Source organism: Suricata suricatta, chromosome 6 (assembly GCF_006229205.1).
Source record: "Suricata suricatta isolate VVHF042 chromosome 6, meerkat_22Aug2017_6uvM2_HiC, whole genome shotgun sequence".
NCBI lineage: Eukaryota > Metazoa > Chordata > Mammalia > Carnivora > Herpestidae > Suricata > Suricata suricatta.
The window spans coordinates 14034833-14054093 of record NC_043705.1 but is presented as its reverse complement, the minus strand read 5'-3'; the positions used below and the strand labels follow the sequence as shown (position 1 = coordinate 14054093).

The 19261-nt window shown below is 37.4% G+C and overlaps 1 protein-coding gene across 2 annotated transcripts in view; it reads right to left on the bottom strand.

The window, feature by feature from the left end:
• Window positions 1–19261, bottom strand: part of CNOT6 (CCR4-NOT transcription complex subunit 6) — a 49770-nt gene that overhangs the window by 5291 nt on the left and 25218 nt on the right. The window contains exons 2-10 of one of the 2 annotated variants that reach the window (XM_029941677.1): window positions 18628–18814; window positions 16720–16805; window positions 8084–8188; window positions 7935–8003; window positions 6721–6878; window positions 5803–5957; window positions 5064–5218; window positions 3673–3903; window positions 1579–1781 (exon numbers count right to left, since the gene is read on the bottom strand). In XM_029941677.1, the coding sequence (XP_029797537.1) occupies window positions 1579–1781; window positions 3673–3903; window positions 5064–5218; window positions 5803–5957; window positions 6721–6878; window positions 7935–8003; window positions 8084–8188; window positions 16720–16805; window positions 18628–18814 (1349 nt within the window). The remainder of the gene's footprint in view (window positions 1–1578; window positions 1782–3672; window positions 3904–5063; window positions 5219–5802; window positions 5958–6720; window positions 6879–7934; window positions 8004–8083; window positions 8189–16719; window positions 16806–18627; window positions 18815–19261) is intronic. The other variant, XM_029941678.1, reaches the window with a different exon arrangement.

The window sequence follows — 19261 nt, the reverse complement described above, 5'->3', positions numbered from 1 at the left end:
AGCAGGCTCCAGGCTCTGAGCGGTCAGCAGAGCCTGACACGGCACTCAAACCCATGAACCAGGAGATCATGACCTGAGCTGAAGTTGACACTTAACTGACTGAGCCTCCCAGGGCCCCCTTCACCTGCTCTTTAAAGCAAGAATCTAATCGTGGGTTTGAGCCCCGCGTCAGGCTCTGTGCTAACAGCTCAGAGCCTGGAGCCTGCTTCTGGTCCGATACCTCCTTCTCTCTCTGCCCCTCCCCCTCTCATGCTGTCTCTCTCTCTGTATCAAAAATAAATAAAACATTAAAAAAAAAAGGAAAATAAAGCAAGAATCTAAAAAGTTCATTTTCACGGCCTCATCACCCAGTTATATTAACTCACCACATCCTAGTCTCTGTGCCTAGCTCTCCAGTATAGCATCTTCCACCACCGTCTTCCTGGAGCATACAGCACACTCCTCTTTCCTTGGCAGGTAGGCTCCGACACTGCCCTGCCTCCTCTGCGTGATTACTCTTCTGTCACTCACACATTCATTTTCCCCAGTCTCCTTCAGCCCCTCTTCAACTTGACACACTCATCAGTTCCCAGGGTTGAATCATTAGCTACAGTACTGTGGCTCTTCAAAGTCAAATTAAAAAAGACTTCAAGCTTTGCAACAGTTTCTCAAGGAAGTCTAACCAGCCCTTTCCCTTTGATATTAAAAACCAGCTAATGCTAATATTTACACTCTTAATACACAATCTAACCTGAAGGATTATTTTTCCAGAAGGTTAGAAATGGAAAACTAAGATTTAGGAGAGCAGAAATTCATTGGTGGTTAAAAAGGACAGATGAATGCAAGCCCTAAACAACCACCGATATTAAAAATGAGGAGAAGCTCTAAGGCAAGGTTCCAAATTGTAAGCCGTTAACTGTGTATGAAGACATATAAATAGAAGATAGAGTTTTAAGTGGCTAATATAAAACACATTTTGGCATTCAAGGAGTACCGTTTCAGTTAAAATATGAGAGACAAAATATGCCACTCCAACTGACACCAAATTAGATACTACACGGTACTTTAACAAACAGCTGTTAGCAATAGCATATAAGAAATGTTAACTGTCCCCAAACAGTGACAGTTAACTGAGGATTTACTATCATTACTTTATCTCATTTCTCACCCTGGAAATGATTCTATCAGGTACCTCTCAAGTGGGAATGGGACACCAATCACATCAAATTCCACAGAAGAGTGGTAAGAGAGCACTGTTGTGAACTGATTCAAGATGGCTTGCTTCCAGGCTGAACACACACCCACACTGGGGGAGAGAAAGCGCACCCATGTATGCACACGGAGCAGCTGTGGGGAGGGAGGTGGCACAGAGGAAAAGAAGAAAGAATCCCAAGCAGATTCCACACTCAGCAAGGAGCTCAACGTGGGGCTAGATCCACAACCCTGGGATCATGACCTGAGTCAAAACCAAGGGTCGGACACTCAACTATCTCAGCCACCCAGGTGCCTTTGCACATCCACATTTTAAAGACATAATAAAGTTATAAGACTCTCCAAAAAAGCTGGAGGTTTGAAAAGCTTCTCAATCTGAAAAGTCACCTTGAAATCGAACGTGTAATTTGTGTAAGGCATCAGGCCGCTCTCGTAGGCACTCTTCAACTTGAAACCGTGAGTGATCCTTCCGTTGGTTGTCCCGTTTTTCCCGTTGCAGCTGAAGTTTGTAAGACTTTCATTATATCTCAGTTCCTTAAAGTCTTTATGATTTGTTTCTACTCCACCAGTGCTCAAGTATTCTACAACACCTATAATGAAAATACAGACCTTTGTTCATTGTCAAGTATAATACGCAGCACACAAAACTATAATGTAACAGGAAATACTTTAAACTGCATGTTCCCCCTTTCTAAAATGGTTGTTTGTTTTACATTTCCTAGAACCTATCTAAATCCATTTTCACATGGTTTTGGTCACAGCATACTGCATATTTTACACTTTGCTGTGTCACATGAACTCCTGTAGAGAGAGAGGGAGACACAGAATCTGAAGCAGGTTCCAGTTCCAGGCTCCCAGCTGTCAGCACAGAGCCCGACGACACAGGGCTTGAACTCATGGACAGCAAGATCATGACCAGAGCCTAAGTCGGACGCTTAACTGACTGAGCCACCCAGGTGCCCTGAATCACTATTTTTTACTGGCTGCTTAATACAACTGCCCTGGTGTTTCTTGTTAAACCAGTTCCTTATTTTGTTTTAAAAATTCAGGTTGTTTCTACTTTTTAAAAAGAATTAACACCATAATCAACATCTTAGTATGTCGGTTTCTGAATACGCAGAATTATTTACTTGGTATAAAATACCAAGATTAAGATTAAATGTGCCATTATACATATTGCCCACTACACAAGAGATCACCACCGGTTAGATGGGCTCTACAAATAGCTCTTTTACTTTGCATCTCACTAGTTAGCAAGGATGGACACTTCCCCATGCATCTGCCACTGTATTTTCTAATACTGAAATGAGGCTTACTACGTATTATTTGACTAGAGTCTCTCTTTGCCCCTCAGATACTTTGCAGCTAAAACAGAATGAGGAACACACTTGGAGCAAGAGCCAGAGAATAGTCCTCAACTGCTTCAGCAGCAGTAATGCCCAGGCAGCTTGATGACATGCGACTATAGAACTACGGGTCTCAGCTACCTTTAATTGCCCTGAAAACAAATTTTAACAGTTATAGCTCCCATGAATCGTGACGGCAGTGATGTGCTACTGAAATGACCACCCCAAATGGACGTGAGTGTGCACGCATGCTCACATACACACACAAGTGCCAGGAAAAGTACTTTGTGTGAATGAGAGAATAATCAATAAAGAGCTGAAATATAAAAAGGAATAAATACTTAATTTTGGTATTATAAGAACAAACTACGGCTTGTTCACTGTACTATCTAATGGAAAAATATTCAAGAATAAGCCTTTCTACTTTACAATAAAAATTAAGATTCCTGTTTATTTTTTTTTGCCTCAAATCACTTTCCTAATCTGTGTAAAAAAAAAAAAAATCACTCTTTTTAAAAATGTTTTTTGACAGAGAGATACAGCGTGAGCAGAGAGGGAGACACAGAATCTGAAGCAGGCTTCAGGCTCTGAGCTAGCTGTTAGCACAGAGCCTGATGTGGGGCTCGAACCCACTCACTGTGAGATTATGACCTGAGCTGAAGCCGGACGCTCAACCGACTGAGCCACCCAGGCACCCCCTGATCTGTGTAAATAAAGTACCTCAATTTCCACCTAAAGTGTATTTTTCTAATCAAGCCTACCAAAACAGAAATCCTGTAAGTATCCTATTTAAACTGCTTTATACTACTACATGCTGGAATCCCAAAGATGCGGTCTTCCTAACCTTCTCAGAGTCTGGATTACAGGTCACCTGGGATATGGAAATCTAATCACACATTCTTTCAAGTTAACAATCACATATTTATTGAAGATGATCAATGTCCCTCCTTAGATTTTCATAATATCTCATTTTCAAAATAGTCTCCCTATTTGCACACAAAATATGTTAAACCTGATTCACAGTTGCTGTTACAAACTGAATATTCATTTTGACTAAATTTGGAATTATTAGAAATGATACTTACAAAATCATTTTAAGTCAAAAGAGCATTCTATATAAAAGAACTTTTCTTACCAGAATCTGGCAAAGAATTAAGATCTGCACATAACACCAGTGGAATAGTTCCAAATTCTCCCAATACACTGGACTGGAGGTTCCGTGAGGCTTTATCAATAATGTTCTTCACTTCTGAGAGGAACATCATAGTTTGAACCAACTTCACATCAGAGTATTCTGGGTCCCAATGCATATGAGCATTAGCCACAAGAATAAGTTGTTTTTCTGTTCCGAGATGGGGCTTTCCAGCTACATTAGATTAAAAAAAAAAAAAAAAAAAAAAAAAAAAAGAAACAGACAAACAAAACCCGCCCATCAGCCCATATATTCTTAGAGGATCTGAAAGCAAGTAGTATCTCAAGAGTTTCCAAACAAAAAAGGACCCTGAAATCTACCTAACAATCTCCCACCTGACCACTCCATCTCCTGGACCTCAAACCTGAGAAGCAGTCACCTATGCCTCTGGGTGAATACTCGGAGGAGAGGGCATTCACTACTTGAACAAAGCCCTTTGTACTTGGGCCCAAACAGCTGTCTCCTTGAAATTTCTGGCTTCGTCAAGATGTCCTAAAGTGAGTCTCACAAAATCAAATCTACAGTCCTTCTTCCTAGATATATTTGATAGAGTCATTAAGCTCTGTCTTTATTTTTGACTCCTCAGGTTAAACATCTCTAGTTCCAACTATTCCTCAGGTGACACAACTTTCAGTTCTCAGCATGCTGGTCACTCTAAATATACTTTTAGTTTGAAACAAGTGGTCCACTGGGGCGCTTGGGTGGCTCAGTCAATTAAGGGTCACACTTCGGCTCACGTCATGATCTCACAGTCCATGGGTTCGAGCCCCATGTTGGGCTCTGCGCTGACAGCTCAGAGTCTGGAGCCTGCTTCAAATTCTGTGTCTCCCTCTCTCTCTGCTTCTCCCCTGCTTGCACTTTGTCTCTCAAAAATAAACAATAAACATTTTTTTAAACTTAAAAAAAGAGAAATAAGTGGTCCATTTATCCAAATCTCAAGACATTTAAACTAATCATTACAATAGGTCAGAAAGAGTAGTTAGCTTACAGAGAATCCTTGCTGCCAAGAAATTACTGGAGTGTATGGAGTTCTCTCTGAGCGGTTATTTTAGCTAATATTTACTTAAACACTGCTTTTGTATGAAAAATAGTGGAGAGCAAAAAAGCCCATTTTTTCCTCTGGCTTTATGCCTTTCAAAGTTTGAAATACTTCTCTGGGCACTGCTTTCTCAATCTTAAGCTTTGTGGTAGAGAAAAAGGAATAGGATATTTTAGAAAGGACTTAAATTCTCACTGAGTTTCTTCAGGTGTTAGACAAGACTATTAATACATAATGAATTTTCTGCTATTAGATTTTGGAGGTCAATTTTACAGGAAGTGAAAAGGTCACTCACATGACATTTCAATCAATTCCTTTCGAAGTTCTAGCAGTACTGCAACTCCAATGTTATCTTTTGTCATGACTCTGTTCAGCATGGCTTCAGACCCTTCTGAATTTGCCATTGCTAGCTGATTAAATTCAACAGTGTGTTTCTGAACCAAAGTAAATCTAAAACACAAACAAAAACACACACACAAACAGAGAATTGGGAATACCAAACTATTAGCTTTGTGGGAAACACAGTTTTCCCATACTTCCTGAACAAATACAATGGCATGTAAATCACATTATGGAAAATCCTCCACACTTAACACCAAGCTTCCCACATCCATTTCAAGTTGTTCTCAGTCTGTTACTGATACAAATAACATCTTGAAATACTTTTACAACTTAAGATAACGTCATCTTCTATGTAAGTTTCATGTTGGAATATTCTGTCTTGTAATTTTTAAATAAATCTTTTCCAAAATCTGGATTTAAGACTCCCTCTACCATCCTAGAGGGAATGCTAATTACAAGGTGTTTCAATTAACAATTGGAGTTAAACCCTAGCAAACACCTGAAGAAACAGCAGCAGCACTTTCAACAAGTCTCCAAAACAAATTCATTTCTGATGATTTATAACAAAACCGTTTAAGAGTACGGTTTACTGAGAAGTAATACGATGCTTCATTCTCTTATTTGCCAACTAATTTTCACACCCTTGACTCGCGAATACTGAGAAAAATGTTTTTAAATGTAAGAGGACTTACTTTTCCGTCTTGAAGAATATTGCACAGCCGTCGACATGTTTTCTTTCTTGTTCTGACATAGTCCTAGCTCTAGATTTAGGACTAAAGAATCCATTATAGCCACGTTCTTTCAGTTCTACCAGAAAAAAACTGTAATACTGTTCTGTTTCAACCTCCTGAAAAATTGTAAATGGCAAAGTTATTTCATAAGACAGAAATCAGTCCTATGCATTAACTTTATATGTAGTTTGAGGGGCTGAGATAATTTCAAAGGACTGATTTGCAGAATGAGGAACGTAACATCTTTTCAACATAATTCATCTGAAACCTACTTGTCATTTTATAACCATCAGTTGGTATCCTATTGCTTAGGAGTATATAATGGAAAGACATACAACTCCATGTGTGTATATTTTCTTATATTTTGTAACTTATGGGGAACAAGAATCAGGTTATATTTTCAGACCACAAGGAAAAAGTGACTTGCTCAAGGTCACGTGAATCATTATGAGAGTAGGACCGAGACCCTAAGGTTACTGTGCATCAGGTTCAATGCTCTTTCCACCATGTCCTAATTCTTCTATTACTGTTAATGGTAAAGCAAAACCAGACCTTGACAATGCCACAGTTTCAGTAATATAGCCATCCAATTAAAAAATAGTGTGCAAGGGCATTTGAGAGGGGAAGATGAATATTTTAACTGTCGTGCCAAATGCCTAAAACCCAAATTAACCGATCTGCTTAATTTGGCAGCACAAGTGCAGCTAAACAAAGCAGGGAGTGAGTGCTCCCAGGATTCACTAAAAACAGAAAAAGGCAGTATTTTAAGAACTGCTAAAGCTGGAACTTCAAATGTGTCAGGGTATGTGTTCCCAGTTTGCTCCTTGCTTAGTAACACTGGGGCATTTGTACAATTTAAACCCCCTCCCGATTACTTACCTGAAGACTTATGATATCAGCATTGCAGCTCAAAATTTCTTGAATAATGGCCTTTTTCCTGTAGTCCCAATTTAGTGCCCAAGATGGACAGTAGCCGTATAACTGCCGGGTCGCATATTTATCACAAAGAACATTATAGCACATGACAGAAAACAAGGCTGTAGGAAAGATAACTTTACTTATTCACACACGTGGCAGAAAAAAAACATAATTAATATCAATAGTTTTCACTTTAATGCTAAGTTTGACTTTATTCATTCAATATACATTCACTGAAAGGCTCCTATCTGCCAGACACAGCAGGCACAAATAAAGCTAGGTACGGAAGGAAGGGCCGGTGAGCAAATTACAGCACGACGTGGTATCTCAGCTACAGAGATACCACAGAAGGCTCAAAGCTCAGAGACTAAGATTTTGAGCCCCTCGGTCTCTAAGACCAGGGCTCCTCATTTCTATACTCCTTCTACCATTTTGCTAACTGCTAGTGTAGAATGTGGAAAACTGACAGTTTTCTTAATAGGCATTTTTTTCTAAAGAACTACTATTATTTACTCACGCAAAAGGAAAGAGGTATCATAGACCAAATCCTATTACACACATCATGTAATTCCCAAACTATTTTCATACAATTTAAGTTAAAAGGAAATTAGGGGTCATTAGTTCAATGAGGGGTCACCGTTTGTCTTACAATTCTGTTGTATCACATACATTTGGAACACAATAGGCTTTGAAAACTTCCAATACAAAGACTGTGGTATATTTATTATGACAAATGAGTTTGATCAATTCTTTACAAAACAAACAGTGTACAAGGGCATCGTTTCAACATAATTTCTTAACAATGGCACTAATGACATTATGGGTGGATACATTCGTTGCTGTGGGGGGCCGTGCTGTGCACTGTAGCACACGTAGTAGCATCTCTGATCTCCAACCACGAGATGTCAGTAGCATTTCCCCTATTTGTGACAATCAAAAAACGTCTCCAGACATTGCTAAATGCCCCTTGGGGGATAAAAATGCCTCTGGTTGAGAAGCACTGCTTCACAGCATACCTACAGCCCATTACAGAGGCCAGGTAAGCACTAATTCTTTATTATGATCTCCCAAGCTTGATTCAACTGTAACACAGCCCATAATCTAAAACATGCCAACAACACTTTTAGATATGTAATATCAAGTAAAAATAAGTTAAAAAAATATAAGCTACCCACCAGTTGGCCTTGTTCTGTCCGGTTCTTGTAACATAATCCAAGATCTTGGAGGTGGCTGTTCTGTTGAAACTAGTTGAACATAAACACAAAATTAAGTAATATTCTTACACATCTTCTTAAAAAAATCAGTTAAACGAATGACCACTTACTTCTTTTTGCAGTACCTGCCAAATTATCAAGCAAATAGTTCAGTAGCCTTCTTGTTCCATCTGGTTCCAGATAGAGGTTCAGTATATCCTGGGTAAGTGGATTTCCTGGAAATATTTTTAAAAAGGTAAAATGAAACCAAGAAAGGTAATAAAATATTGCATAAGTGAAAAAACATGAAAATTATCAGATCTATATGTAATCAGTAAGATACCAAAATAGAGAAAATATTTTTTCAGTTTTTGATGTGAAGACTAAAAATGACTGGTACCACATCTGCAAAAGTATCCAGAGAACAATTATTGTGGACTGATGTCAATCTAGAAGATATCTACTAGTGCTCTGTATCTGGCACTGCCTCACCAACACTTTTATGACAATCAAAAGCAAGTGAAACTGGACAGTGAAGAATGGGAAGGAAGACAAGGCAAAGAGGACAGCCACAATAATGAATCAGAGAATTAGAACTTAAGAATGCAACAAAGCTAATAAGAAGATATCCTCATAATAGATGTAGTCTTCATTTAGGTTTTTAAAAACTCTGCAAATAAAGTAATAAGATGTGACAGATCTGATTTAAGACCAAGTCACTGGGGCGCCTGGGTGGTTCAGTCTGGTTGAGCATCCAACTCTTGATTTTGGCTCAAGTCATAATCCCATGATTCCAGGGTTGTGGAATCAAGCCCTCTGTCAGACTCTGTGCTGAGCACGGAGCCTGCCTGAGATATATTCTCTCTCTCTCTGTCTCCCCCTCCTCCCCTTTCCCCTGCACATGCTCTCTCTCGAAAATAATAAAAACTTTTTTTAATTAAAAAAAAAAAAAGATGAAGTCACTAAGGAAAGGGGAAAACCCCAGGGCTGTGAGCCATCTGTAAATTTAATAACTGTTTCCTAAGTGCCAAAAGCGAAAGCAAATGCAATGATTTACATATATCTACAAGAGTCTCAAATCCTTTCAGAAGGATTTCTTATGTGCTTATGACAATGAACAGTAAAATGAACTGTTCTGAACAGTGAAGGTCCCAGATACCACAATTCCACTTTAAGAAAAACTAATACATTTTATAAATTGAAAATGACAAATGATTTATAAGTCATTAAGTGATTTTAAGATGTTAACCATGCCTAATGAAAAAAGATATTCAAAAGATATTGCCCCCCTCACTTTCTATGCCAAGGCAGTTAGAAAGAGTCAGCAAAAATAGATTTAAGTAAGATCCAGAGTTTTATAATGTAATATGAATTATGTCTAGTTTCAGGTGAAGTCACTCATCCTACCAAGAACTAGGAAGATTTCAAACTAAATGAAAAAAGATAAACAAAACTCCAACATCAAGATGGCAAAAACACTAGAATGAACTGACCTAAATAGAGCAGGCATGTTTCAATGAGAAATTACAAACACGCTTGAAATAAATGGAAAAATAGGAAGACTCAACAAAGAAAGTTTTGACAAATGAACAAAACCTATTTTTAAAAATGGAAACATTAAAAACTGTAACACCGAATGAATGAAATAAAAAGCTCAGTGGACGGGTTCAACAGCAAAATAAAGCATCAGAGGAAATAATCAGTGATCTTAAAGACAGAACAGTAAGAATTACTCAATCCGAACAACATAAAGGAAACTGAAAAAATAAAATGAATGGAGCCTCAGGGACCTGTGGGACCACAAGAAAATTCTAAGGTTCATGTCCTCAGAGTTATGGAAGCAGACAATAAGAAGCACAGAGCTGACACAGTACTCAAAGAATTAACAGCTGAAAAAACTCCCCAGATTTGGAGAAACACAAACATGCAGATTCAAGAGTCTGATAAAATCCAAATAGGACACACTCAAAAGATCCCACAACAAGCCACACTGTAACTAAACTTCTAGAAACTAAAGACAAGGAAGACCTTGAAGGCATCCAGAGTATAACAGCTTCTCTCTAGGTAAGAACTCGAGGAAACACAACTTGAATGAGATTTCTCATCACAAGCCATGGTGGTTAAAGGGAAGTGGCACAGTATCTTTATGTGCTGAAAGACAAGAACTCACAACCCAGAACCAATCCCCAGTGAAAACAGCCTTTAGGAATGAAGGAGAAATAAAGACATTCCCAGAGGACTGAAAACTATGAGCCTCTGTTGCCAGCAGACCTACCCTAAAAGAACTGGAACAGAAGTTCTCTAAATAGAAACAAAATGATAAAAGAAGGAACCCTGGAAGAAAAAAGACCATGGTCTTTAAAAGGGGCAAATATAATAGGCTTTCCTTCACTTATGATTTCTAACTCATGTTCAGCCCTTAAGATATCTTTGTAACACTGATTTGGTTCTAAATATAGGTAGAGAAAATATTAAGACAATGACACTATAAACAGGGAGCAAATAAAAGGTCACAGTTAGAGATTCTATATTTCACCCAAAATGGTAAAATGACATCATTAAGCAGACCTGATAAAGTATGTATGTTATCACATGAAAACTCACTTCAAATATAACAATACAAGCAGGCTGAAAAAGATACAAAAAGATGTCATTGTAAACCTTAGTCAAAGGAGCAAGAGTGACTAAGATCAGATAAAGTTGATATCAGAGAAAATAAATTTACTAGAGACAGAAAATGACATTATATAATGATAAAAGAGAAGACACAGCAATTCTAAACATGCATCCACAAAATGACAGAACTAAAAAATATTTTAAGCAAAAACTGATAGAACTGAAAGGACAATAGAGAAATCTATAATTATGCTGATACTTCAGCACTCATCTCTCAACTGATAGGACCAAAAAAAAAAAAAAAAAAAAGAAAAAAAGAAAAAGAAAACCCTAGACAATAAAGCCTCTTTAAATATCATCAATCTAATAGTCCCAAGGGTTAATATAGAGGATCCAGTTGAGATTTATAGAATATTCTACTCAACTCATATTTTTGTCCAATGTCCAAGGGACATAAACCAGTATGGACCACATCCTGGGCTATAAACCATTAAACTCCAACAAATGTAAAAGAATTGAAATCATATGGAATTCTTCAACCACATGGGAATCACACTAAAAATCAATTAACTGAAAGTCAAAAGGAAAATCTGCAAACACTTGGAAAATTCTAAATAATTCATGGGTCAAAGAGGAAGTTTTAAGGAAAACTTTAAAATGCACTGAATTAGTGAAAATGAAAACATAACATATCAAAATTTGTGGCTGGACACAGCAAAAGCAGAGCCAAGAGGAAAATTTATAGCACCCAGTGTATACATTAGAAAAGGAAATGTCTCAACTAAAAGGCAATCAATGGAATGGGAGAAGATATTTGCAAATGACATATCAGATAAAGGGTTAGTATCCAAAATCTATAAAGAACTTATCAAACTCAACACCTAAAAAACAAACAATCCAGTGAAGAAATGGGCAAAAGACATGAACAGACACTTCTCCAAAGAAGACATCCAGATGGCCGACCGACACATGAAAAAATGCTCAATATCACTCATCATCCAGGAAACACAAATCAAAACCATACTGCAATACCACCTCAAACCTGTCAGAATGGCTAACATTAACAATTCAGGCAACAACAGATGTTGGCAAGGATGCGAAGAAAGAGGATCTCTTTTGCACTGCTGATGGGAATGCAAACTGGTACAGCCACTCTGGAAAACAGTAATGGAGGTTCCTCAAAAAATTAAAAATAAAACTATCCTACAACCCAGCAATTGCACTACCAGTTATTTATCCAAGGGATACAGGTATATGTATGTATACGATGGAGTATTCCTAGGCAATCGAAAAGAGTGAAACCTTGCCATTTGCAACTACATGGATGGAACTGGAGGGTGTTATGTTAAGCAAAATTAGAGAAAGGCAAATACATGACTTCACTCATGAGGACTTTAAGATACAAAACAGATGAACATACGGGAAGGGAAGCAAAAATAATATAAAAGCAGGGAGGGGGACAAAACATAAAAGACTCTTAAATATGGAAAACAAGAGGATTGCTGGAGGAGTTTTAGGAGGGAGGATGGGCTCAATGGGCAAGGGGCTTAAGGAATCTACTCCTGAAATCATTGTTGCACCATCTGCTAACTAACTTGGATGTAAATTATAAAAAATAAATTATAGAAAGAAAAAAAATAGGTGGAGGATACAACATAAAAATATATGAACCATTACTGACTTATTTCACTTAATATAATGTCCTGCACATCCACCCATGATGTTGCAAATGGCAAGATCTCTCGCTCTCTTTTTATGGCTGAGTAATATTCCATATATTATTTACAATGCCCAAGATATGGAAGCTACCCAACTACCCATCCATAGATGAATGGATAAAGCTGTGATATGTACATACAATGTAATATTATTATACTAAGTGAAATAAGTCAGAGAAAGACAAATACATGATCTCACATATTATGTGGAATCTAAAAAGCAAAACAAATGAACAAGCAAACAAACAAAAACCAAACAGACTCTTAAGTTGAGAAAACAAACTATTTGGAGAATGGGTGAAATAAAGTAAAAAAAAAAAAATCCATTGTATTATGATCAGGAACATACATATGGAAAGCAAAATTTAACACAATATAATTTACAACCATTAAAAAAAATCCACCCAAACAAAAAGACTTAGAAATAAATCTAACAAAACATTTATCTGACTTACATACCAAAAACAACATGATACTGATAAAAAAAAAAAATCAAAGTTCTAAATATAGGGAGAGATATGACATGTTCATGGATCATAAGACTAAACATTAAAGATGTGAATTCTCCCAATATGATATACAGGTTCAACACAATTCTGATCAAAATCCCAGCAATATTTCTTTCAACTATGGACAAAATTTTTCTAAATGTATATAGAAAGGCAAAGGAACTAAAATAGCTAAAAACATTTTGAAAAAGACTATTGTAGGGGAATCACTCTATCCTATTTCAAGACTTAATTACCGTATTTTCAGCTTTCAAGTAACTACTGGCAAAGGGACAGAAACATATATCAGTGGAAAAGAAGAGAGAATCCAGAAATAGATCCACACAGATATGTACAACTGATTTGAGGGAAAGGTGTAAAGGCAATTCAATGGAGGGTAGACTTTTCCACAACTGGTGCTAGGGCAACTGGATATTCACAGGCAAAGGAATGAAGCCTGAACTAATCTTCACTTCTTTTAGCTCAATTTTAACTCAGATCACAGACTTAAATGTAAAACATAAAATGATGAAACGTTCAGAACAAAATACAGGAGAAAATCTTTGGAACCTAGAACTATTCTAAACATTCTCAGACTTGACACCAAAATGCAGGATTCATAAAAGAAAAATATGATAAACAACTTCATCAAAATTAAAACTTTTGCTACATAAAAGACCCTGTGTAATATTGTGATTTGTAATAAGAAATATGTATCTGATCTTCATCCACTGTTCCTAAAGCTCCAGTCCCAGCAAGGGGAGGCGGCCCTGGAAGCCAGCTCAATCATCAAGGCCAATGATTTAATCAGTCATGCCTATGTTACGAAGTTCCCATAAAAAACCAAAATCATGGGGTTCAAAGAGCCTCTGGGTTGATGAACACATGGAGATTTGGGGAGAGTGGTGGTCCTGGAGAGCGCACAGAAGCTCTGTGCCCTCTCCCCGTACCTTTTCCATCTGGTTGCTGCGGAGTTCTATCCTTTTATAATAAATCGTGAAATCCAGTGAGTAAATGGGTTTCCTTGTTACTGTGAGCCACTCTCACAAACTGAGCAAACTCAAGGAGGGGACTGCAGGAACCTTGATCAGAAGCACAGGTGACAATCTGGCCTTGTGACTGGCATCTTAGTAGCAGTCATGTAGGACCAAACCCTTTATCCTTGGAATCTGAGGCTATCTTTGGGTAGGTAGTGTCAGAATTTAGTTGAATTATAGGACAACTAGCTGGTCTCCTAGAATTGCTTGTTGGTTTGGGGACAGCCTCGCAGTACTGGAACTGGGTGTGTTAAGTGGGTGAAGACTACACACTGGGGAAGAAGTGTCTGCAAATCACGTATCTGATAAAGATCCAGAATATATAACGGACTCCAAAAATTCAACAGTAAAAAATACAATTAGAACATGGGCAAAGGCATGATGAATATTCCACAGACGATAACATACAGATGACAGGGAGGCACATGCAAAAATGGGCAATATCTTTACCTAACAGGAAAATGAAAATTAGAACCACAATGAGGTATCACTACACATCTATCAGAAATACTAACATAACTATAGTGACCTGACAACACCCCAGCTGGGGAGGACTGACAGAAACTGGATCACTCATTTATTACTGGTGAAAATGTTAGATAGTACAGTCACTCTGGAAAAGTTTGGCAGATTCCTAAAAAACTAAACGACACTAAAATATGGCCACGCAATTGCATTCCTGGGCATCTATCCTAGAGACATGAAGACTTATGTTCACATAATAACCTGTACACAGAATTGTTCATAGCCACTTCAACCACAACAGCCAAATACTGGAAACCAGCCAAATGTCTTTCAACAGGTGACTGGTTAACCAGACCATGACTCACCCAGACCATGAAACATTGCTTCTCAATATAAAGGAGTAAACATGCAAGAGCCTGTGTGAGTCGCCCATGAATTAACACCTGAATGGGAAGAACCAATCTCAGAAGGTTTTATACAGTGTGATTCCACTAACACGATATGACTGAAATAACAAAATTACAGAAATGGAGACCATATGTATCAGTGGTTGTCAGAACTTAACAAACAATAATCAGAGGCAAGCTCAGAAAAATAATAGAATCTGTCCAAAAAATGGTGTAATCAAACTATACTTCCAAGAAAGAAACCTAAAACCTAAATGTCAAAACATTAGAGGATCTTTCTGAAATGAAAGAGCAAGGGATCCTCAAAAACTAAGGTGCCACAAAGACCACCCTCCAACTCCCCAACACTTCAAAGGCTTTCATACATATTAATGCAATGCAGGTATTTGTGACCTCTGACCCTAACTTCAAATAAAGTTTGTGACTCCTTAGAGAAATGAACATATTTTTGTAAAATAAACACTGTTAAGATTACAAAACCTGAAACTAAGAGGAAATAAAACAGTAGCTGCCTCTGGGATGAGAAAGGGAGCTAAAGAGGAACAAAGGATTTTACACTCTGTAATACTCTATTTCTTTGCATTAGAAAAGACACAAAAGTGACACATATTCATTATTCATTCTGTTCGGTATACAGATACATGTTGCTACATTTTATATTTGTTTCTCAAAGTTAAAACAAGAAAATTTTAAAAGGCTTTTAAGAAGCCTCAGTCAAAGGGCACCTGGGTGGCTCAGTCAGTTGAGTGTCTGACTTCAGCTCAGGTAATGATCTCACAGTTCATGAGTCCCTAGCTCTGTGCTGACAGCTCAGAACCTAGAGCCTGCTTTGGATTCTGTGTCTCCCTCTCTGTCCCTTCCCAGCTCACACTCTGTCTCTCAAAAATAAACATTTAAAAAAAAAAAAAAAAAAAAAAAAGCCTAAGCCAAGTCCAGCCTACACTTTCCAAAGAAAAGTTTATAAAGCTGATGTTTGCTAAATATGGTTTTGCAAACATTTACAAATGTATTATTAATATTTTTCAATTTAATTTGTTTTTTTGTGCAATTACCATTACCTTTATGATATGAAAAAGATTTTCTAAATGTAGTCTTAAGAAACCTCATTTTGTAAAATGTAGTCTTGAGAAACAAAAGTACAATTCTTGAAGACTTCATTCACTGTGTGACTTTTTTTAGGAATTGATTACAGAATGACAGGGGGATACAATATTGGCAGCGAATCACTTAATGTGATAAAAAAAATTTTAGGTATTGGCCTATTATTAAAAAGGGCTTTTAATCCTGCTGATTTAAAAAACATATTTCCCAAAAGTTCTTACTGGGTCAATTATGCCCACAAATTATAATAGATTAATGAAGTCCTTATAAACCAAGTTTTTAAAAATGCTCAAGGGACGCCTGGGTGGCTCAGTCAGTTAAGTGTCTGGCTTTGGCTCAGGTCATGATCTCACAGTTCGTGGGTTTGAGCCCTGCATCGGGCTCTGTGCTGACAACTAGCTCAGGGCCTGGAGCCTGCCTCAGATTCTGTGTCTCCCTCTCTCTCTGACCCTCCCCTGCTCGCGCTGTCTCTGTCTCTCAAAAAATAAATAAAGATAAAAATTAAAAAAAAATAAAAAATAAAAAATGCTCAAAAACTATGTTATTAGCAGGTCCCAATGGATCAAAATTTTCTACTCAATTTCTGTACTTTGTGAGACTCCATTTTTTCAGATTTGAATACAAGGGAAAAGCAGCCGTTTATAGTATAATGATATAAAGTATGACCTGAGGAATCTATCATCAGAACACTGAACTGACTGAAACAAAGGTTAGAAGAAAGAAAAGCCGGGTTAGGAGTGAAAAGGAATAGAAAAATTAGCAGAGTCTCCAGATGGACAAAAGCGAAAACCACTGGGACGTATCTAAAAATTTGATAAAGTTTGGGGAAGAGTGAGCGTGGAAATCCCTGGCAACAGGATCCTCCTCTTACAGCTTCTTTATCCTCAACGACACAACATACAAACCAGAGGAAGCGCAAATAAAAGAAATCATACCTTTCAGGCCTAAAGTCTGCAACTGAAACAGTTTTCCCAGCTCAAAAGGTAGAACTCGTAACAGGTTGTTATTTAAATGGAGTTCCCTGTAGATGTAAAAATTCCATGTCAGAACATTTATTACCTTGTAACCCATGGCTAACTTCAGCAATATAATTTCTAAGAATATAATCTTCTAAGAAAGAAAATTGAGTAGAAAATGGGGGCACCTGGGTGGCTCAGTTGGTTAAGCATCTGACTTCAGCTCAGGTCATGATCTGAGTTCGTGAGTTCGAGCCCTACATCAGGGCTGCTGACAGCTTGGAGCCTGGAGCCTGCTTCAGATTCTGTGTCTCCCTCTCCTCTGCCCCTTCCCCCTCAGTCTGTCTGTCTGTCTGTCTCTCTCTCAAAAATAAACATTAAAAAAAAAAGTGGAAATGATAAAACAGCCTAACAAGTGAATTGTTAAATGAGATTTAAGATGATCACGTAGCACCAACTGAAAATAGTTTTTGATAGCTGCAAAATTAAGTTTACCATTAACATTTCTCCAAATTTTAAAGTTTCACTTTTAGAAGTCATGGCAGCTGTATTAACAACTAATAACTTTTTGTACAGATAACCATAATATAACTATCAAAGGAATCTTCAGTAGGGAAAAAACAAAGACCCAACATTGAGATACTTATAATTTTTTACAAGTTTTATTTATCAATTTTTAACGGTGATTAGAACTACTTCTTAAAAAAAAAAACAACAACACTACTATAATCCATGGTTCTTGGAATTTAAATGAACCTCGGTTACTGCTTAAGTGAACCAGAGGCTGGTGAGGCCATAAATGAAACAAGTCTGAATAATTCATTCCCGTTTATTTCCACATGGGAAAGAAGGTCTTTTAAAGAGATAAAAAATGGTCATGGTATATAATACTCAGTAATTAACCCCAAAACAATGTCAAAAAGCTGGAGTGGGAACAGCAAATATACAGAAACTCTCAAGAGGTCATTATTTCTCTTTAGTATGTAGCAAATGGTAGAAAGCAGCAAAAAAGCCAGGGGAATCAGAGAAAAGGCAGGTAAGATGATATGGGGCAAGATTTTTCCATTGGGATTAACATAAGAACTGGAAATTAGCTTTACTTTCAACTTGGATCAACATCTACCTTACAAAAAAAGAAATAATAAAAGAAAACAGCAATTACCATTTATTAAATACAGTATGTGTCAGGCAGGATGCTAACAGTTTCTTATTCATTATCTCAGATATCTCTAATCTCAACCCTGGCTAGGTACGTAATACAGCAACTTTACAGAGGACACCATGCTCAGCAAGGTTAAGGAGCTTGCCCCAAATCACATATCTTGTAAATGGCAAAGTCAGAGGATCCCAAACTAAACTACGTGAGTCCACATCCTATCTACCTCCTCTACTCTGCACTATAGTCCCCAAATGCAATGCATGACTAATTCTAATTTTTTTCGAGTCCAGGCTTTATTACTATCATGCAAACAAGCCCTGGTGTGTCCCAAAAGGTGTCATTCCTTGGCAATGGTTTCCTGGGCCCTGTGTTAAACATAGTATGGTGCCCCAGAATTTGGGGGGGGAAGCACCACTATCATTTGTCCCAGGAGAGTTTCATATGTGGGCTCAACATACCTGCCTTCTGTTTGTTTACCCCCACTTTACCCCAAATATTTGCTTAAGACTAAAGTACATTACACAAAACATAGCAGTAAAACAAATTTTAGGGAATGAATCTACCTAATTTATTATTTCATGTTTGACATTAAATTTACCCGAAAACCTTTACATTATATTTGCTTTTGTTCAAATGCCACTTAATTGGTAGTGCAGTTTCCTAGCAAAATAAGCGCTCTACTTTGTTTTTAAGGGGTTAAAGTCATAGAAGAAGTCGAATCTGCACACCTGAGTGATACCATGTTTCCGAGTTCTGCCGGTAAACTCCGGATTTTATTAGAGGACAGGTCCAGATACACCAGATTGTGAAGCTTGGCAATGTCTGAAGGAATGCGGGACAGGGAATTGTCACTCAGATGCAAAGCTGTCAAATGAGTTAGTGACCACAAGGATGAGCTTAAGCTTCTTACTTTTCCTGTAAGAAAAGAAAAAAATGGGGAAAGGATTATATGATGCTCTATACAATTTGGTCCCTGGATTAAATGTTTACATATTTCAGTAAATAATAATCTATCATACAACAAATTGTGAGGAAGGGTTTAACAGGAGAAAACTTACCTATTCTAGGACAATGCACTGCTGTGATTAGGTTATAAACTTATTTAGCAAACTAAAAAAATCTCAGTGTTTAGATTGCATCATTTTTAAGAGCACAACAGTTAAGACTTTATCCTTTAAGGTTACTACAGCTATGACATGAAAGCAAGGGTATGAATAATTTATAGTAATGAGAAATCCAGTATGTCACTTGATTAATCTGGAATTATGCAAAAAAATCAAATCCACTGTCTCAGAGGCTGTTCCTATCTATACTCTAGAAAACAAGAATTCTGCCTACAAACAAAAGGTAAACCATATGTTC